The 22,791-nt window shown below is 47.5% G+C and overlaps 1 protein-coding gene across 5 annotated transcripts in view; it reads left to right on the forward strand.

Moving 5' to 3' along the window:
* The window catches only part of LOC127586587 (phospholipase D2-like), a 341,818-nt gene that overhangs the window by 278,586 nt on the left and 40,441 nt on the right, over positions 1-22,791 (forward strand). For all 5 annotated transcript variants that reach the window (XM_052044668.1, XM_052044664.1, XM_052044665.1 and 2 more), the window contains 4 exons: positions 5,650-5,715; positions 8,750-8,808; positions 10,264-10,356; positions 16,883-17,035. In XM_052044668.1, coding sequence (XP_051900628.1) covers positions 5,650-5,715; positions 8,750-8,808; positions 10,264-10,356; positions 16,883-17,035 — 371 coding nt within the window. The remainder of the gene's footprint in view (positions 1-5,649; positions 5,716-8,749; positions 8,809-10,263; positions 10,357-16,882; positions 17,036-22,791) is intronic.

The following is a 22,791-nucleotide window of genomic DNA, read 5'->3' on the forward strand; positions in this document are numbered from 1 at the left end:
AGCTGTTCTTGAACTGGGTATTGAAAGTGGCCCATAGGGAGCACTTGTCTCCCACCTCAGAGAGTGAGTCACAGCACAGAAACAGGCTCTTCTGCCCAAGTGGTCCATGCCGACCAAGATGCCCCATCCAAGTTCGTCCCATTTGCCCACGTTTGGCCCGTATCCCTCTAGACTTCCAATCCACGTGTCTGTTCAAGCATCTTTTAAATGTTGTCAATGTACTTGCCTCAACCACTTCCTCTGGCAGCTCGTTCCATATGCAGACCACCCACTGTGTTGAGAACGTTGCCCCTCAAGTTCCTATTAAATCTTTCCCCTCTCGCCTTAAAGCTATGCTCTCTAGTTCTTGAATCCTCAACTATGGGAAAAAATCTGCATGCATTCACACTATCTAATCCTTTCGTGATTTTATACACCTCTATAAGATCGCCTCTCAGTCTCCTACGCTCCAAGGAAAAAAGACCTAGCTTGTCCAACCTCTCCCTATAACTCAGTCCCTCGAGTCCTGGCAACATCCTTGTAAATCTGCTCTGCACTCTTTCTAGTTTAATAACATCTTTCCTATAGCAGTGAGACCAGAACTGAACACAATATTCCAAGTGCGGCCTCACCAATGTCCTGTACAACCACACCTTAACCTCCTATGCTCAATGTCCTGACTGATGGCGGCCAGCGTACCAAAAACCTTCTTCACCACCCTGTCTACCTGTGACTCCACTTTCAGGGAACCATGTACCTGAACTCCAAGGCCCCTCTGTTCTGAGGTTGAACTCATCTGAGACTGGAACATACAAGATAACCAGAAGCCCAACACATCTGGCCTGCTTGACGTTTCTCTCTGGTCTTCCCAGGAACCTCTAACACTGCAGGGAAGGCCAACATTTAAAAGGTAGCCCAGGGGATGTTATAGTCACAGCGCAAGCCCTTCGGCCCATCGAGTCCATGCCGACCATCAACTGATCAGTCACACCGATTCCATTTCATTCTCCCCACATCCCACATCCCTATCAATTTCTCCCCCCCCCCGCCCCAGGTTCTACCCCCTCACCCACATACTCAGCGGCCAATTAACCCACCGACCCCGCACGTCATTGGGATGTGGGAGGAAACTGGAGCACTCGGGGGAAACCCACGCAGTCACAGGGAGAGCATGCAAACTACACACACACACACACACACACACACACACACACACACACACACACACACACACACACACACACACACATACACACACACACACACACACACACACACACACACACACAAAAACACAGCACCGGAGGTCAGCATTGGCTGGATCTGTCACGTTGTGAGACACCCTCAGTGGTGTCCGGAGACAGGCGATGCTAATTAACTGCATGCGCCTCACTGACTTCAAAATGCAAAGTCAAAGTTAAAGCTCCAAACTCATCTATAGCTCCCCCAGTTCCATAATTGCTGCCATTGTTGTATAATTTAATGTTTTATATGTCTTTCCCCACTTTAATTCCCACAGTATAGGCTGAGTTCCAGCAAGGTCTTTTACTTTACCCTACACACTAGGGTGCAAACAAGTCAATATCCTATCTCAATTTCCTTACATATTCTTCCACGTTCAACTGTCAGATATATTAATATTACATTCCTTAAGTGTGTAAAATCGAAACCCATCAATACCACTTGGTCAGACACCATACAAAAGTCTGATTGTATAAATGGACAAGTCAACTTATTTCCATGCATAAAAGATGTTCCTTTTCCTAACATGCAATGCTCACCACTCTTACCGAAGCTCAGTAACCAAATTAAATTGTTGAGGTAAATATTCGGTTGGCACAAAGCAGACCAACTCATCTGAATTTGCATTCTCTGAGACAGAAGGTTGTCCTTACCTGCAGCTGAGTCCAAACGAAACAACATTTTTAAAGAACTCAGTTGTTTGCAGGTCACTTCCAGTGTACAACTTTTAATTCTTTGTTGAAACTGATCTTTGGAACACAAACGTTTCATTCTTTATGCGATTGTCTAAGAAATATTTTTAGTCAAAAGGGAAGCTGTCACTTCCATTTCCAACATACTTTTTTTCCAACATGGAGTGTGCACAAAGCTCTTCTCTGAGACAAGATGGTGTGGAGATGGTTTTAGACTAATAGAGTCATAGATCAGTACAGCGCCAATACAGGCCCTTCGGCCCAACTAGTCCATGCCGACCACAGTGCCCACCCAGCTAGTCCCAGTTTCCTGCGTTAGGCCTATATCTCTCCAAGCCCTGCCCCTCCATGTACCTATCCAAGTGCTTCTTAAATGATCCTGTTGTACCTCCCTCACCCACTTCCTCTGGCGGCTCGTTCCACACACTCACCACCCTCTGTGTGGAAAAATTGCCCCTCAGGTTCCTTTTAAATCTTTCCCCTCTCACCCTAAACCTAGTTTTGGACTCCCCTACCCTGGGGAAAAGACTGTTACTGTCCACCTTATCCACGCCTTTCATACTTTTGAACATTTCTCTAAGGTTGCCCCTCATTCTCCTACGCTCCAAGGAATAAAGACCTAGCGTGGCCAACCTCTCCCTATAACTCAGGCCCTCTGGGGTTGAGAGGGAAAAATAAATCAGCCACGATCGAATGGCGGAGCAGACTTGAAGGGCCGAATGGCCTAATTCTGCTCCTGTGCCTTATGGTCTGTCGTTCTGGCCAACTTCTCCCTGTAACCCAGGCCCTCTAGTCTAGTTTTGTCCTGAATCAATCAACCAAACTTTTATCTTTTTTTAACCACTTCTGAAATTTTACATTTAAGGATCAGAGAACACTGTCAGCCTTGGTGGTTTAGGGGTAGAATCCTGCCCTGCCACTCAGGAGACCTGGGTTCAAGTCCTGGCCAATGACCAATGTATTCCGAGGGAGTACATGATACGTCAGTCCTCGGCCTCCTCCACTGCCGGGAGAATTCCAAGCGCAAATTGGAGGAACAGCACCTCATTTTCTGTCTTGGAACCTTGCAGCCTGACGGCATGAACATTGAATTCTCCCACTTTAGATAATCCCCACCCCCCTTCCCCACAACGCTCCCCCCCCCCCCCATACTTCTCTTCCTCCCTTTCCTAGCCTCTCTTTCTATGTTTTTTTCTTCTCTCTCCTTACCTTTGACCCCTCCCCCAGTGGATCTGCTCTCCCCTCCTCCCCCCCGCACCTGCCCATCACTATCTCTTACCTGCATCTACCTATCACCACCCTGTGCCCACCCCACCTCCCCTCTTTTGTCCACCTATCACTGCTCTGCTTTTCCCTCCTATATATCGGGCTTCCCCTTTTCCTATCTTCAGTCCTGAAGAAGGGTCCTGACCCGAAACGTTGACCGCCTGCTTTTCTCCACGGGTGCTGCCTGGCCTGCTGAGTTCCTCCAGCATCATCGTGCTTTTCAGCCAAATGTAATCAGCCTCGTAGTTTGGCTTGCGTCTGCTTTTATGTAGACAGGCGCTTAAATAGGTAAGGCAGAGAAGTATACAGTCCTACAGGCAAAATTGTCGGCAAGGGCATTGTATGTCATTGGTTCCGTTTCTGGTTGAACTTTTCTGTGACTCTGTAATGGGGGAAAAAAGTAATTAAAGCACAGTCCGAACTTAAATGGCGGAAGTTGGAAACGTGCTGATCAGAGGGACATCCGACATGAAATAGCCCCTTCGGCCCATTGAGTTGCTACTAGCCATTGCTAATTCTCCAACTGCTTCGCCTGCAGAGGTTGTGGGGGCAGATACATTAGGGTCTCTTACTCTTAGATAGACACATGAATGATAGAAAAATAGGGGGCTCTGTGGGAGGGAAGAGTTAGATAGAGCAGGATAAAGTGTCGGCACAACATTGTGGGCCAAATGGCCTGTACTGTGCTGTAATGTTCTATGTTCCGTGCTTCCCCTATGTTTCCCTTTTCTCTCTCCTCCTGATCCACCACATCTCTTTCCTTCTCCCCTATCCTCTCTGTCTGCCCGTCGCCCACACACCCCTCCCGCTGGTTCCCCTCCCCACCCCCCTCCTTTTCTTCCAAGTTCCACCTGCTCAGATTCTATCACTTCCATTGCTTGGTGTTTGATTGGTGCCGTCCATAGAACGTAAAACGTAGGACGCAAGACAGTACAGCACGGGAACAGGCCCTTCAGCCTATGATGTCTGAGCCAAGCATGGTACCAATTTAAACTGCAGACACACCTGTGTATAGTCTATGTCCCTCCATTCCCTGCCTACGTGCATCTTAAATGTTGCTATCATATCTGCCTCCACCGCCTCACCTGGAAGCCCGTTCCAGGCACTCACCACTCTCTGTGTAAAAATAAAACTTGCTTCATAAATCTCCTTTAAACTACACCCGCGCCCCGCCCCACCCCACCCCACCCCTCACCTTAACCCTATTCACATTAGTATTTGAATATATCAGCTTTCCTTCTCCCTATACTCGAACAGAGACGATATTTCAGAAAGTCCTTTGCTGCCCGTAGAATGCTTTGGGGCATCCTGAGTTGTTTTAGCAATTCTTTCTGTCGGTGCCCACAGGAGTGATGGGCGTTTGAAAGGAAACGATTGCGTTACCACGGGAGATGCTGGTGTGAAGATACCAAAAAATGAAGTTTAGAAAACAAAAAATGGAGCTTAATCTGAGCAAGTGTGAGGTGTTGCAATTTGGGAGATCAAACGTGAGGGGAAAGTATCCAGATAATGGTAGGACCCCGCAGAATGCTGGAGGAACTCAGTGGGTCAGGCAGCTTCTATGGAGGAGAATGAATCGACCTGCTGAGTTCCTCCAGCGTTTTGTGTGTGTTGCTCCAGATTTCCAGCATCTGCCGTCTCCCTTGGGTCTCGGATAATGGCAGGACCCTTAACGGCGTTGATGTACAGAGGCATCTTGGGGTCCAAGTCCATAGCTGACTAAAAGTGGCCATGCAAGTTGGTGATAACAAAGGCATGTGGTATGCTTGCCTTTATTAGTCAGAGCCTTGAGTATAAGAGTAAGGAAGTCATGTTGCAGCTGTATAAAACTCTGGTTAGGCCACACTTGGAGTATTGTGTGCAGGTCTGGTCGCCCCATTACAGGAAGGATGTGGAGAGGGCACAGAAGAGGTTCACCAGGATGCTGCCCAGATTAGAGGGCATGAGCTATAAGGAGAGGTTGGACAAACTTGGGTTGTTTTCTCTGGAGCGTTGGAGGCTGAGTGGAGACCTGTTTATAAAGGCATAGATAGGGTAAACGGTCAGAATCTTTTTCCCAGGGTATAAACATCAAGCACTAGAGAGCATGTATTTAAGGAGAGAGGGGCAAAGTTTAAAGGAGATGTGTGGGGCAAGCTTTTTACTTAGAGAGTGGTGGGTGCCTGGAACGGGCGGCTGGGGGTGGTGGTGGTGGAGGCAGATACGATAGTGATGTTTAAGAGGCTGTTAGACATGTACATGATAGATAGACAGACAGACAGATAGATAGAGACATGAAATCGCAGGAAATGGAGAGATATGGATCTCGTGCAGGCAGAAGAGATTTAGTTTAATTCATCATCGTGTTCAGTACAGATGTCATGGGCCGAAGGGCCTGTTCCTGTGCTGTACTGTTCTCTGTTCTATGTTCGGGGAAGGAGGTGGTCAAATGAATAACTTGGACCTGACTTTGCTTTTTCCAATTTTTCAGAAACGCCTGGAGGAATATCTGAATGCTCTTCTTGAGAAGTCTTTCTACAGAAACTACCACGGAATGGTAACATCTCACCCTGAGTACCTCTTCTCCTGATGTCTGTCCTACAATCTCTGTGGGTAACTTCACGCTCTTGGCTTCCGTTTCCTCCTGCAGTCTGTGTCAGTCGCTGAAGAATTCAACTTGCCAGGTTCCCGCTGGCAAATTAACGATGTATGCAAAACGGCCAGATGATTCCGGGAACAAGAAGTGATCAATCTCCACCTTTTGCAGCCCTCAGTGGCATCCCCCTTACTTTTTAAAACTTGCTTGAGTTGCAAATTCAGATTCAGTTGAGTTTGTTGTCATATACACCAGGGTGCAATGAAATTACTTGCTCACGTGAAGCTCACGGAGTAAAGAGTATACAAGGTAATAATAAATATAACAATAAATACAGTGACGAGCGCAGAACAATATACTGGTGCAGAGATTGTAGTGCAAACTGAGGCAGTGCAAACCGAAGCAGTGCAAACCGAGGCAGTGTTAACTGAGGCAGTGTTAACTGAGGCAGTGTTAACTGAGGCGGTGCAAACTGAGGCGGTGCAAACTGAGGCGGTGCAAACTGAGGCGGTGCAAAAAGAAAGGTTAAAGTGACAATAACGGAGAGAGGGACAGTTAAGTGTCCGAGAGCATGGCAGCACGGGAAGGGGACGTGAGAGAGGTGATTGGTTTAGGAGTCTGACATCAGTGGGGAAGAAGCTGTTCTTGAGTCTGGTCGTCGGGGCTTTCAAGCTCCTGTATCTTCTCCCAGAAGGCAGAATAGAGAAAAGGGAATGGCCGGGGTGGCAGGTGTCCCTGACGATACCGTCAGCCTTCCTGAAGCAAAATTAGTTAATTACCCGACTGCAGAAAACTATTTTTGGTAATTTGAGGTGCGCTTTTTTAATAAGGTGGAAACTGTTTGCCAGGATTCCAGTAAGATTGGAGACAATTTAAATTGTGAGGTGTCATTCTCCTGCATTGTAATTTCTTAGAGATATAAAAGGTTTTTATTTTTTTCATTTTTTTTCTACATTGCTTAATTCTTAGTGCAGAGCGATGGAGTGATGCAGCACACAAATGGTCCCATTGAGCCCGCGCCGCCCATCAACCACTTTATTACACTAGCCTATACCAGTCCCATTTCATTTCTCCACACATTTCCATCAACTCCCCGCAGATTCTACCCCTCACCCACACACTAAGGGGGCAATTCACCCACCGACCCGCATGTCATTGAGAGCACCCGGGGGAAACCCACGCAGTCACAGGAAAAACGTGCAAACCCCACACACACTCTTCCATCAGGTGGAAGGTACAGGAGCCTGAGGGCACGTACCACCAGGCTTAAGGACAGCTTCTACCCCACTGTGAATAGACTATTGAATGGTTCTCTTATACGATGAGATGGATTCTGACCTCACGATCTACCTTGTTGTGACCTTGCACCTTATTGCACTGCACTTTCTCTGTAGCTGTGACACTGTACTCTGTACTGTTATTGTTTTCACCTGTACTACCTCAATGCACTCTGTACTAACCCAATGTAACTGCACTGTGTAATGAATTCACCTGTATGATCTCGATAAGGTGACTCCATCTGCACATCTGGGTATAAAGATTCCTTAAAGTGACGAACTCCCAAAAGGCGTCACGCTAATGCAGCAGGTAGTGCTGTTGCCTCACAGCTCCAGTGACCCAGGTTCAATCCTGACCTCCAGCGCTGTCGGTGTGCGTGGAGTTTGCACGTTCTACCTGTGACCATCTGGGTTTCCACTGGTGACCTGATTTCCTCCCAAAGATTGTACTAATAAGTTAATCAGCTACCGTTAATGACCTCTTGGTTTAGGTATTTTCCTTGCTCATCCACAAGGGGTGTGGGCTTCACAGGCCGAGCCAGCATTTATTGCCCATCCCTAGTTGCCCTTGAGAAGGTGGTGGTGAGCTCCCTTCTTGTACCGCTGCTGTCCTTGAGGTGTGGGTGTACCCACAGTGCTGTTAGGGAGGGAGTTCCAGCAATTTGACCCAGTGACGGTGAAGGAACGGCGAGATATTTCCTCGTCAGGATGGGGTGTGGCTTGGAGGGCAATTCCCAGGGGGCGGTGTTCCCCGTGATTTTGCTGCCCTTGCCCTTCTAGCTGGTAGAGGTGGTGGGTTTGGAAGGTGCTGCCTAAGGAGTCCTGGTGAGTTGCTGCAGTGCGTCCTGTAGATGGTACACACTGCTGCTACTGTGTGTCGATGGGGGAGTGAGTGAATGGTTGTGGATGGGGTGCGTATCTAGCGGGCTGCTGTGTCCTGGATGGCGTCGAGCTTCTTGAGTTGTTGAAACTGCACTCACCCAGGCAAGTGGAGAGTGCTCCCTCACACTCCTAACTTGAGCCTTGCAGATGGGGGATGAGCAGATAGGATGAACCAAGAACAAAAGGGGAGTTGATGGACATGACCATTCAGCCCATCGAGTCAGTTCCATCATTTACTTCGACCATCGCACCGATTGGCTGCAGTGGTTCCTTCAATAGTGGCACCAATTCCAAACAAAAACTCCTTTCAAGTGCAAAACTCTTTAAGACGTTGTTGGTTTGTTAAAGATACTTGGACACAATTCAGGCAATTCAGTCCATCAGGAGCTTGCTTCCCTGGAGCCTTGCAACTATCCTCTCACACGTGCCGATCGACACCCACCCCTATGAGGAGTTGCTGCCGACCAATACTTACAGGGTATGGGAGGCAACCAGAGCACCCAGCAGCAACCTGCATTGTCACAGGTAGAACATGGGACCTCCACTCAGATATCACCTAAGGTCAGGATCCAACCCAGGGTCCCTGCAGCTGTGAGACAGCTGTACTAACTACTGCATCACTGTATATTTTTTACTTTTAGGAAGTAAATGATGGCAAATTTGTGTTCCTTCCTTCTCAATTTGAGACAAAACTAATTTTTCATGATTCACAATTTATTAAAGAATTCAGAAATTTATTAGATTATAAAGGATGCTTCTCCTCTCGAATGCTATTTACATTTGGCTTCAGAATTTTTTATCTAATCTTTGGCTAACCAGGTTGCATTTAATCCTAGATGGCGTTCCTGGATGTAAGTGAATTGTCATTCATTCAAGACTTGGGTCCAAAAGGATTGTAAGTAACTTGATTTGTTCATTGCTCACAATTGGAAGATTTGTTCACTGTTGCGGTTCTCGATGGCTTGGGCTTCCCACTGGGGTCGGTATTTATTTTGAGTTTGGTTCTGCGTCCAGCGTTGGTTCTCAGGGATCAAAATCTGCCTCTGAAACTGGGACACAAGTATACAGGGTGGTGAAGAAGGCATTAGATACGCTGGCCTTCATCAGTCAGGGCATTGAGTATAGGAGTTGGGACATTATGTTGCAGTTGTACAAAATGACACTGAGGCCACACCTGGAGTATTGTGTACACTTTTGGTCACCCTGTTCTAGGAAGGACATCATCAAGCTGGAAAGAGTGTAGAGAGAACTTATAAGACATTGCCAGTGTTGTCCTGATTTTAAGTTCCCACTCCTGCCTGCTGCAAAGTCACACGGTGCCACAGTTTAATTCTGTTAAAACATGTTTATCAGCAGTATACTGTGGGAGAATTCTCCTTAAACTCTCATGTAGGGTCTTTATCGGAGGTCTCCACAATACAGAGGGGCAGACATCAATTGATACAGTCCTTGTCACACACTTAAACAATGTGGCTACAATTTCAATTGGGAAGCCTAAGGTTCAAAGATAACCATCACACTCATTGTTTAAAACAAACATCACGCTTATTGTTTTAAGACAAACCACACACTTATTGTTTTAAGGCAAACCTCACACTTATTGTTTTAAGACAAACCTCACTCTTATTGTTTTAAGACAAACCTCACACATTGCTTTAAGGCAAACCTCACACTTATTGTTTTAAGACAAACCACCTGGTCTTGAGTCAGGGGCTTGTGTGCTTAGTATTTTTTCATTAGTTATATGTATTATATGTACGGTCACAATTTCTTAACCCTTTACTTCCTCACCAGGACCTTGAGGCCCTGAGATATATAGAGAGAGGTTGGGCAGGCTGGGACTTTATTCCTTGGCGCATAGGAGGATGAGGGGTGACCTTATTGAGGTGTATAAAATCATGAGGGGCATAGATGGGGTCTTTTTCCCAGGACTGGGGAATCAAAAACTAGAGGGCATGGGTTTAAGGTGAGAGGGGAGAGATTTAAAAGGGACCTGTAGTGCAAAGTGGTCACAGTGTTGCTATACTGAGGTAGTGATTAGGGTTTTGCGGGTTGGTTCAATAACCGAGTGGTTGAAGGGTAGTAGCTGTTCCTGAACCTGGTGGTGTGGGACTTCAGGCTTCTGTACCTCCTGCCCGATGGTAGCTGCGGGAAGATGGCACGGCCCGGATGGTGGGGATCTTTGATGATGGATGTTGCCTACTTGAGGCAGCGCCTCCTGTAGATACTCCCGATGATGGGGCGGGATGTGCCCGTGATGTATTGGGCTGAGTCCACTACTCTCTTCAGCTTCTTATATTCTCTCTGCAACTGTGTGATATTAATCGCTGTGTCGTTTACCTGTTGGCAGGGAGGGAATGATTGTAAAACGCTCTGGAGGACACAGAATCCCTGGTTTAAACTGTTGTGGTCGCCATCGAGTCTGCTATCAGTGGTCAAAGAGGTCAGTAGCACAGGTATTTCTCTTACCCCATCTCGTACGTATGAATTGTAGGGCGGCACAGTGGCACAGCGGGTAGAGCCGCTGCCTCACAGCTCCAGGATCCCCGGTTCAATCCTGACCTCTGACAGTGTGTGTGCGTGCGTGTGTGCGTGCGTGTGTGTGTGTGTGTGTGTGGAGTTTGCACGTTTTCCCTGTGACCATGTGGGTTTCCCCCTGGGTGCTCCGGTTCCCTCCCACATCACAACGACGTGCAGGGTCAGCGGATTAATGGACCACTGTAAATTGCCCCCCTCGTGTGTGGGCAAGGGGTAGAATCTGGGAAAGAAATGATGGGAGAATAAAATGGGATTAGCGTAAAAATGGGCAGTTGATGGGCAGTGAGGACTCGATCGGCCAGAGACCATCTTTCTGTGCTGTATTCCTCTTTGTCTCGATGAACCACTACAGGCAAATGAAAGATGTAATCTTGCAGATGTTGTAGCTCTGAAATAAAACAGAAAATGCCAGAAACACTCAGCCAGTCAGGTAGCATCTGTAGAGAGAGAAAGAGGGTTAACGTTTCAGGTTGAACACCCTTCATCATAACTGAGGTTTGTATTAAGTTGCAGAGAACATAGCAGGAGGAATGGATAGGACAAAGGGAATATAGAACATGGAACATTACAGCACAGTACAGGCCCTTTGGCCCATGATGTTGTGCCGACATTTTATCCTGCTTTAAGATCTATAACCCTTCCCTCCCACATAGCCCTCCATTTCTCTATCTTTCATGTGGCTATCTAAGAGTCTCTTAAATGTCTTGTATCTGCCCCAGCAACCTCTGCCGGCAGTGCGTTCCACACACCCACCACTCTCTGTGTAAAAAACCTTACCTCTGACATCCCCCTTATACCTTCCTCCAATCACCTTAAAATTATGCCTCCTCGTGTTAGCCATTGTCGCCCTGGGAAAAAGTCTCTGACTGTCCACTCAATCTATGCCTCTTATCATCTTGTACACCTCTATCAAGTCACCCCTCATCCTCCTCTCCAAAGAGAAAAGCCCGAGCTCACTCAACCTATCGTCATAAGACATGCTCTCCAATCCAGGCAGCATCCTGGTAAATCTCCTCTGCACCGTCTCTAAAGCTTCCACATCCTTCCTATAATGAGGCGACCAGAACTGAACACGATACTCCAAGTGTGGTCTAACCAGAGTTTTATAGAGCTGCAACATTACCTCACGGCTCTTGAACTCAACACTTTGATGTTATGACCCTGTCACTGTTCCCACTAACCCATTTGACCCACCATGCCGTACAACTCATCCCACGGAACCCCTGGTCTTGTCCTATCAGAGATAATCCCTTTGCTCTATCCATACCTCCCACCACCTTCCCTGCAACCCAAACAACCTACTTTCTAATCTCCCTTTCTGATGAAGGCTCTCCAACCTGAGATGTTAACCCCGAACCCCGTTTCTCTCTTTCCTCAGACGCTGCCTGACCTGCTGAGCATTTCCAACATTCTCCGCTTTTATAATCAAAGCCAAAAAAAAATCAGCAGACGCTTGAAATTTGGAATGAAAATAGAAAAAGTCAGGGATGCTCAGCAGGTCAGGCAGCATCTGCGGAGGGGGAAGGTGGAAAGTTGATTATCCTTCATCGGGACACGGTTTTTCTCTCTCTCTCTCTCTGCACAAGTTGGACCTGCTAAATATTCCTAGCCTTTCTTGTTCTCACTGGAGGCAAATTCTGTTTTAACTGGTGTGCCCCAAACAATGAAAGGGTGGCTTTGCCAACTCCAGCTCAATATATCGCGAGAGGATTTTTTTTTTCATTATTGATTAATTCAAGGAAGTAGACATCGCTGACAAGCCAGCATTCCTGTTCACCCCTTAAACTTAGTAGCTTGTTAGGCCACTTGAAAAGGCAGTCACAAGACAATGCGAGCAGGAGTGGGTCACTCGACACTTCAAGACTGTACCACCATTCCATGGATGATCAACTGCACTCCTGTTGTTGAGGCCACCAGTAGAGGGGTTCAGCCGCCTCAACCCGCAGGTTGAAGCTAAACGCAGATGGGAGGAACAGCACCTCACATTCCACCTTGGCAGTCTCCAACCTGTCGGTATGAGCACCGATTTCTCTAACGTCTGGTACCCATTGTTTTCTTGTCCCTTATCCCACCAGTCCCCATCACCCCATCCCTTCCCCTCCTCCTTCCCTCTCGATTCTGCCCAGCACCCACACATTCCTCCCTCTGGTCCCCCTCCCCAGCTCCTTCCCTTTGTTCCATCTCCTATCGGATTCCAGCCCTTTATCACTTCCGCCTCTCACCTCCCGGATGCTTGCATCGTTCCCACTCTCTCCCCTCCCTCACCTGGATCCACCCATCACCTGCCAGCTCTTGACCCACCCTCTCCCCTTTGAGAGCCCCCTTTGACAGTCACCAACTTCTATTGATGCGCCACAGAAAGCATCCTATCTGGATGCATCACGGCTTGGTACGGCAACTGCTCTGCCCGGGACCGCAAGAAACAGCCCAGTGCATCACGGACACCAGCCTCCCCTCCTTGGACTCTCGCTGCCTTGGTGAAGCAGCCAGCATAATCAAAGACCCCACCCACCCGGGACATTCTGTCTTGTCTCCTCTCCCATCAGGTAGAAGATACAAGAGCCTGAGGGCACATCCTACCAAACTTAAGAACAGCTTCTACCCCACGGTGATAAGACTATTGAACGGTTCCCTTATAGAATGAGATGGACTCTGACCTCACCACCTACCTTGTTGTGACCTTGCACCTTATTGCACTGCACTTTCTCTGTAGCTGTGACACTTTACTCTGTACTGTTATTGTTTTTACCTGTACTACATCAATGCACTCCGTACTAACTCAATGTAACTGCACTGTGTAATGAATTGACCTGTACGATCGGTATGCAAGACAAGTTTTTCACTGTACCTTGATACAAGTGACAATAATAAACCAATACCGATACCTCCAGCACCCTCAGGGCGGGGAATTCCAGAGGTTCACTGCCCTCAGAGAAGAAATTTCTACACACCTCAGTTTTAAACGACCAGTCCTTATCTTCTCATCGGGTCCCCTTTGTTTGTGACTCTACCACGTACATTTATATAGCTTCTTTTGTTACCACTGCAGACCCTCAAACACTTTACTGCCAAAAAAAAAGTACTTTTGAAGGGTTATAACTTTTAAATTGTAGGAGACATTCAGACAGGTCCTTGGATAGATGCAGAGAGATACAGGCCCAATCTGGGCAAATGGGATCAGCGTAGATAGATAGCACAGAGGTGAGGCGAAGATCCTTTTTCTGTGTTGTGTGATTCCAAGAGACACTGTCATCAATTTCCATCAAGCAAGCCCACACAAGAACCAATGAAAAACCCGATGACGCTGGAGGAACTCAGCAGGCCAGGCAGCATCCATTTGAGAAAAGCAGGCAGTCAACGTTTCGGGTCAGGACCCTTCTTCAGGACTGAAGATAGGAAAAGGGGAAGCCCGATATATAGGAGGGAAAAGCAGAGCAGTGATAGGTGGACAAAAGAGGGGAGGTGGGGTGGACACAGGGAGGTGATAAGTAGATGCAGGTAAGAGATGGTGATAGGGAGGTGCGGGGGAGGAGGGGAGAGCAGATCCACCAGGGGACGGGTCAAAGGTAAGGAGAGAGAGGAAAAAAAAAGGTAGAAAAAAAGAGGCTAGGAAAGGGAAGAAGAGAGGTGGCATGGTTGGGTGGTTGGGTGGGTGGGGGGGGGGGGGGGTTAGTGTGGGTTGTGGGGAAGGGGGGTGGGGATTACCTAAAGTGGGAGAATTCAATGTTCATGCCGTCAGGCTGCAAGGTTCCAAGACGGAAAATGAGGTGCTGTTCCTCCAGTTTGCGCTTGGAATTCTCCTGGCAGTGGACGAGGCCGAGGACTGACATATCAGTGATAGTGTGGGAGGGGGAGGTGAAGTGACCGGCAACGGGGAGATTCAGATCGCGGTTACGGACAGAGCGCAGGTGTTCTGCGAAACAGTCACCTAGTCTGCGTTTGGCCTCCACAATGTAGAGGAGGCCACACTTGGAGCAATGACTTGATTGCAGACCTACTTTTAACAACGATTGGGTTCACTAATTAGTTGGTTTTACAGGGCCCAACCCTGGCTCCTATCCATAGCCACAAAATCTGGTTTCCAGGAAATTCTGTAGCCATGTCCCCCTTGTTCATGACTCTGCCGCTGGTGGAAATTGGTATTGGTATTGGTTTATTATTGTCACTTGTACCAAGATACAGTGAAAAACTTGTCTTGCATACTGATCGTACAGGTCAATTCATTACACAGTGCAGTTACATTGAGGTAGTACAGGTAAAAACAATCACGGCTTGGTACGGCAACTGCTCTGCCCAGAACTGCAAGAAACTGCAGAGAGTTGTGGACACAGCCCAGCGCATCACAGACACCAGCCTCCCCTCCTTTACCTCTCGCTGCCTTGGCGAAGCAGCCAGCACAATCAAAGACCCCACCCATCTGGAACAGTCTCTCTTCTCTCCTCTTCCATCGGGTAGAAGATACAGGAGCCTGAGGGCACGTACCACCAGGCTCAAGGACAGCTTCTATCCCACTGTGATAAGACTATTGAACGGTTCCCTTATACGGTGAGATGGACTCTGACCTCACGATCTACCTTGTTGTGACCTTGCACCTTATTGCACTGCACTTTCTCTGTAGCTGTGACACTTTACTCCGTACTGTTACTGTTTTTACCTGTACTACACCAATGCACTCTGCACTAACTCAATGTAACTGCACTGTGTAATGAATTGTCTTGCATACTGATCATACAGGTCAAGTTTTTCACTGTACCTCGGTACAAGTGACAATAATAAACCAATACCAATGGGTTTTGACGGCATTCATCCAGTTTCACAAACTTCATTTTTGACATGAACTTTTCAAAATCACTGGAATTTGATTCCCCTCTCACCCTGATGGTATTTGAACTCACGGCTACAGGGCATGTGGATTCTAAAGTTTGTCACTTTATTTCCTGCTTCCAGTTGGGCACTCAACATCGAGTCACACAGCACGGAAACAGGCCCTTCGGCCCACTGAGTCTGTGCCGACCGTCACGTACCCATTTACACTGATCTCACACCAATCCCATTTCGTCCTCTCGACCTTCCCATCGGCTCTCCCCAGCTTCTACCCCTCACCTACAACATACCAGGGTAGAAAGGTCAAGTACAAGAGGACATGCATATAAGGTGAGAGGGGGAAAGTTTATAGGAGATGTGCGGGGCAAGTTTTGTACACGGAGAGTGGTGGGTGCCTGGAACAGGCTGCCAGGGGTGGTGGTGGAGGCAGATACGATAGACGCTATTAGATAGACACAGGGAGAAGAGGGATATGGATCAGAAAAGATTTAGCACAGACATTCTGGGCCAAAGGGCCTGTTCCTGTGCTGTACAGTTCTATGTTCCATACACTGACTACATTTGAGAGTTATTCAGACAGGCACTTAAATAGACAAAACATAGATAGATACGGACCTAATGCGGGCATATGGGATTAGCGTCAACAAGCAAACAAAGGTCAGCATGCACATGTTGGGCCGATGGGCCTGTTTCTGTGCTGTACCGCTCTTTGCCTCTATGATACCCACACACCAGGGGTAACTTACAGCGACCAATTAACCTACCGACCCGCAGGTCCCTGGGACGTGGGCGGAATCCTAATGCTCACCCTCACAACCTTCCCTCACCACTTGAACAATTGAGTGAACCTCTGACCCAGTCAACGGGACCCATTTGTGCAGCTAATGAACAAGAAATGAACTAGATTTCCAATGTCTTATTTTCTCCCCCCAATGCTGCTGTGCTGGAGGAGTTTGCTAACTTTGGCATCAAATTATGGCTGCATCCCCGCACCAAACTCCTGTCTGTTTAGGCCAATCTTTCCCCACACGAACCTCCTGTCAGGAAGCTAGAGATTCAATAGGACACTGTAGCAGTGGATCACTTATTCCCGTGGAACATCTTTTTCCAGTTAAGTACCTGCGCTCAATTTTTAACTAATTTCATGGAGAGATACAGCATGGAAACAGGCCCTTCAGCGTATCAACTGCCAATTTACACCAATTCTCCCCACATTCCCATCAACTACCCCCAGATTCTACCCCTCACCCACACACTAGGGGGCAATTAACCCACCAACCCCGCATGTCATCGGGATGTGGGAGGGAACCCGGGGGAAACCCACCCGGTCACAGGGAGAACGTCCAAATCCCACACACGCAGTGCCGGAGGTCGGGATCGAACCCGGGTCTCCGGAGCGGTGAGGCAGTGACTCTACCCACTAAGCCACTCAGTCATCTCCTCCTCACCGTCTCAGAGGGTTGTGACCAATGGCCTCTTCACTCAGACATCGATCAGTTCAAATTCATCAGCAATTAAGAAATTCATCAGCAATTTATTGACTATTCTTTAAAATTGATCGTTAATAACTAGCTTGAACGCCACTAATTTTTAATGTCGTGTTCCAGGTGGATTGTTATCAAGGATTCTTTTCTGCTCTACATGAGACCGTCCAATGGTGTCATCTCCTTTGTCCTTCTGTTTGACAAAGGCTTCAACGTTCAAGTTGGTAGCCGGGAGACGGGAGCCAAGTATGGCGTAATGATCGAAAACCTGTCCAGGTCAGACCTCTCTTCTTGGCTTCCTCCCTCTTGTCTGTTTGTGCGTCTTGTCTGGGTGAAGAACGGCTGGTGGGAACCAAACGAGGCAAGGTCGTTCATTCAGTTCCTCCACTTGATTGGATCAGATGTCTGCAAAACCTGCAGGGAGGGCTAGGTTGACGATCCAAATTCCTTCTGAGGAGCACACACCAACTTCTCCAGGTGTCCTTTTGCTTCATTCTATCCCTGCTCCAATGCCGGATTCCTTGTGGATTCTAGGGATGACTTCCTACAGGTTCCCACCAGCTGTGCTATGGAGTTTTGGGATTAACCCTGGGGCAGCTTCACAGACTCCATTTATTTTGATGGAGGAGAATTTCTCAGAGAGAGAAGAGTGAGTTTCAGGTCATTTACACCTTTTTGAATGAATTGACTTAATTATGTGGTTGTGTTGTAGAGTTATAGAGAGATACAGCACGGAAACAGGCCCTTCGGTCCAGTGGGTCCATAGCAACCAGGCCAATGTTGTGATGAGGATGTTGTGATCCTGCAATGGGATATAGATGGAGCGATCAGGCAAAAGTGGAGTTCAGTGACAGGTACGGTAGTGTAGCGGTTAGCGTAACACTATTACAGCGCCAGCGACCTGGGTTTAATTCTGGCCGCTGTCTGTAAGGAGCTTGTACGTTCTCCCTGTATCTGTGTGGGTTTCCTCCGGGTGCTCCGGTCTCCTCCCACGTTCCAAAGATGTACGGGTTAGGAAGTTGCGGGCATGCTACGTTGGCGCCGGAAGCGTGGCGACACTTGCGGGCTGCCCCCCAGAACACTCTACACAAAAGATGCATTTCACTGTGTGTTTCGATGTACACGTGACTAATAAAGATATCTTACCATATTTCAAATGTGGGGAAACGTGAGGTCCTGCACCTTGGGAAGAGGAATCAAAAGGCGGATTATTATCTAAAGAGAGAGAAACTGCAAATGAGTGAAGGCCAGAGGAATCTAGGTGTTCTAGTGCATGAATCACAAACAGTTATAGCAGGTTGATGCAACAGGACATTAAGAAGGTCAGTGGTATGTTTGGCCCTTTATTGCAAAGGGGATGGGGTTTAAGAAAAGGGAGTTTTCGTTACGGTGGTACAGGGTGTTGATGAGGTCACACCTGGAGTACCGTGCACAGTGTTGGGTCCCCTTATCTAATGAAGGATATAGTAGCACTGAAGGCAGGCTAGAAGGAGATTTACCAGGCTAAAGAGAGGCTGGGCATTCTGGGTCTGTATACTGTGGAGTTGAGAATGAGGGGTGACCTTATTCAAACACATAAGGAGGCTTGACGGGGTAGACGTCTAGATGTTTCCACCAGCGGGAGAGTAACGAACAAGGGGACATTGTTACAGGTTAAGCGGCCGGTCATTTAAAACTTTCTCTCAGAGGGTGGTGAATCTCTGGAATTCTCTGCGGTGGAGGCCGGATCATTTGTGGAGATAGATAAATATTTGAAAGATCGGGGTATTGAGGGTGTTGGAAAACTGGTGCAGAAGATCAGCATAGATCAGCCTTGATCGTACTGAATGGCGGGGCCTCCTTGAGGGGCCGAATGGCCTACTCCTGCTCCTATTCTCTTGTGTTCATTTGAAAATGTCTTAAGAGGTTTGAATTCTGGAGTTGGACGTTGGTGTCTGTTGGTGCTTTACACACTCTGTGATTGTTAGCAATCAAGGTAACTGAAGTGTGGTGTAGACTGTTGCACCATTAGGAGACACTTGATCTTAGTCCAAAACCCTTGGAATGGCTGCTTCTAACTTTGAGAGTTCTGTCAGAGTGTGTGGTATGGATTGGGGTTGGCAACTGCTAGTCAATGTATTTGAGTATTAGAGGTGACTTAAATTGTTCCCTCAGACCAGAGCACACGGGCCCACAATTGAAATTCGACACGTCCCTGACGACTCTCAACAATTTTTACAGATTCACCACGGAAAGCATCCTATCCGGATGCATCACCGCTTGATATGGCAACTGCTCTGCCCAAGACCGCAAGAAATTGCAGAGAGCTGTGAATGCAGCCCAGTCCATCACAGAAACCAGCCTCCCCTCCGTTGATTCCGTCTACACTTCCCGCTGCCTTGGGAAAGCAGCCGACATAATCAAAGACCCCTCCCACCCCAGACATTCTCTCTCCTCCCCCCTCCCATCGGGCAGAAGATACAAAAGCTTGAGAGCACGTACCACCAGGCTCAAGGACAGCTTCTATCCCGCTGTTATCAGACTCTTGAATGGACCCCTCACACGCTAAAAGATGAACTCCTGATCTTCCAATCTACCTCGTTGTGGCCCTTGCACTTTATTTGTCTGCCTGCACTGCACTTTCTCTGTAATTAGAACATAGAGCATAGAACAATTACAGCACAATTCAGGCCCTTCGGCCCACAAAGCTGTGCCGAACAAAACTTGTAACACTATATTCTGCGTTCTGTTTTTCTTTTTACCACCTTGATGTACTTATGTATGGAATGATCTGTGTGGATGGCGCACAAACAGAAACTTTTCACCGTATCTTGGTACATGCGACAATAGTAAACCAATTCCAGTACCAAAGACTTCATAGAATGGTACAGCATAGAAACAGGCTCCATGCCGACCGTGATGTCTATCTACACTAATCCCATTCAACTGTATCTGTCTACGCCTTCCCTATCCAATTACCTGTCCAAATGCCTTTTTCTATGTTAATCACAGTTCAGGAGGAGTCCATTCACCCATCTACTCTGCGCTGCTCACTTCGATTGGCAATCCACTGCTTGCTACGTTGCCAGTTTTTCCTCTCCTTTCCTCTGGAGACTCTGATGGAATGTACTTCCACCTCCTAATCAGCTGCCGCCCTCCACATCCCGAGCACTTACTTGGTCTGAAAGATTAGTCCCAGTTCCTGAAATGTGGGTTTGGGCAATCTCGTGTTCTCACAGAAGTTCAGAAGCTACTGAGTTCCCTTGCCGGGAACTGCAATACAGCCGTATCGCACATCAAAGTTCAGTGCCAAAGTGCGAGGAACTTCTCAAACACCTACCATCGAGCAGGAGCTACAGAAGCCTGAAGTCCCACACCACCAGGTTCAGGGACAGAGACTTCCCTTCAACCATTCGGTTCTTGAACCAACCAGTGCTAGAGTTTAGCAACACTGTGACCACTTTGATCACTTTGCACTAAAATGGACTATTTTTTGTTCTAATTCTGTTCTTTCTTGTAAAAACTATGTTTAATTTATGTTTTTTCTTGATTATCTGATGCTGTGTGCCTGTGATGCTGCTGTAAGTAAGTTTTTCATTGCACCTGTACACACATGGACTTGTGCATGTGACAATAAACTTGACTTTGGCTTTGGAACAGCAAAGTTTGCTTCACTCAAATGATACTGCACGCACACAAAAGAATCTAAACTTGTAGTGATTGGGGTTGTACCGATTGGTTCAAGAACCGAATGGTTGAAGGGAAGTAGCTGTTCCTGAACCTGGTGGTGTGGGACTTCAGGCTTCTGTACCTCCTGCCCGATGGTAGCAGCGAGAAGATGGCACGGCCCAGATGGTGGGGAATTGTTGATGATGGATGGTGCCTTGAGGCAGCACCTCCTGTAGATACGACGGATGGTGGGGAGGGACGTGCCCGTGATGTATTGGGCTGAGTCCACAACTCTCTGCAGTTTCTTACATCCCTGTGCATTGGAATTGCTGTACCAGACCCTGACGCAACCAGTCAGGATATTTCCAACAGCACATCTGCAGAAGTTTGTCAGAGTGTTCAGTGACTAGCCGAACCTCCTTAACCTTCTAAGAAAGGAATGCACTGGCGCGCCTTCCTTACGGTCGTATCTATGTGCTGGGCCCAGGACAGGTCATCCGAGATGTTAATGCCCAGGAGTTTAAAGCTGCTGACCCTCTCCACCGCCGATCCCCCAATGTAGACTGGCACACGTTCGCCCTCCTTCCCCTTCCTGAAGTCACTAATCAGCTCTTTAGTTTTGCTGACGTTAAGCGAGAGGTTGTTGTTGTGGCACCACCCAACCAGGTGTCCCGTCTCGCTCCTGCGTGCTGACTCATTGCCACCTGTGATTCGTCCAACAACAGTGGGGTCATCAGCAAATTTGTAGATGGTGTTGGAGCTGTGCTTAGCCACACAGTCATGTGTGTACAGGGGGCTAAGCTCGCAGCCTTGAGGTGCACCTATGTTGATGCTCAGCGAGGAGGAGGAGGAGGAGGTGTCACCAATCCTGAGGTCTGCCGATGAGGAAGTCGAGGATCCAGTTGCAGAGGGAGGTACAGAGGCCCAGGTCTCGAAGCTCGATGATGAGCTTGGATGGAATGATTGCGTTGAACGCCAAGCTGTCGTGTTGTGTTAACATTTACGGAGAAAGTGCAGTGCAGGTAAACAAAGTGCAAGGGCCACGACGAGGTAGATTGAGAGATCAGGAGTTTATCATGTAAGAAGTCTGTTCGAGGGTCTAATGATCCAACTGAGAGTAACTAGGGCCTCAGTACCAGGTAGGTTGGCTGGGAAGGTTCACTGACATTAGTTCACATCCTCCCAATAATATTGGAGGATATTGAAGAGACAGCATGAGCATCTAAAGCCATCCTCCAGGTCTCAGAAGCAGACCAGAGGACAGAGTTCGTTGCTGCCCAGTAGACCATGAGTTCATGTCATGTCTTGACCTTCAAACACCAACCAATCAAAGGTTGAAGGAAATGGTGAATTGTATTATCAATGTCTACCTTCACCAAGACACGGCTCCTGAGATAAGTATTGGTATTGGTTTATTGGTATTGGATAAGTGGTCCACATTGAAATTCACTATCCCCTATTCTTGATCTGACTCGCAATCTTGGAGTAGCTGATAGGAATGTAGGGAGAATAAAAAAAAATGAGTTTAATGTAGGATTGATGGTTGATGGTTCGCAATGACCATGAGCCTGTTTCTGTGCTGTATGATTATTATTCACTAGAAAAATTTATAATGTACGCACCTCAAAATTCTTTGATTGAATAGATTAAGAAGACTGGTAGTTGAATGTTTTGTTGGCGGGGTACCTGGGGGGGGATACCACACTGTTTTGTTGGCAGGGTACCTGGGGAGGGATACCACACTGTTTTGTTGGCGGGGTACCTGGGGAGGATACCACACTGTTTTGGCTCTCAGGTTCCTGGGCAAGAATCAGTGCATCAGAAACTGAACACAGTGTGTTTGCCAAAACAGATAGTTCCACTTATAACGCAAGTTTCCATTATGCAAATTGAATATAATGCAATTGATGAATTAGGGAACACTATTTGTATTACACAGGCCGAATTGGTCATAACGCAATTTCGATCGGGAACTAGGGAACCACTTAAGAATTACTTTGGAAATTGACTAACAGTCTCGGGAAAAAACCTGTTTCCATGTAACCTCCCCGCAGTAATCAGACGCCACTGTCCCTGAAGAACACAGGCTGCTAGTTTCACCACGGGAGGCCACTTGAGTGAGTTGCTTTGGAAACCGACAAGCCATCACTTCTATTGACATTGGTGTAACGATACTCTATTAAACAATGTAACATACGGCCTTTAGTATTTTTAGCTTGACAAAGCATCTCTAAAATAAAATAAATTTTGTTCAAATTAGTTAATTTTATTAAAACTTAGGAAAAATAACTTATTGCAAGTCTGAAACTCTCCCTGCCCCATCCCCTCTGCCCCATCCCCTCTGCCCCAATGGGATTTTCTATAACGTGGTTTCTTAGGAATGC

Source organism: Pristis pectinata, chromosome 37 (genome assembly GCF_009764475.1).
Source record: "Pristis pectinata isolate sPriPec2 chromosome 37, sPriPec2.1.pri, whole genome shotgun sequence".
In the NCBI taxonomy this organism is placed as follows: Eukaryota; Metazoa; Chordata; class Chondrichthyes; order Rhinopristiformes; family Pristidae; genus Pristis; species Pristis pectinata.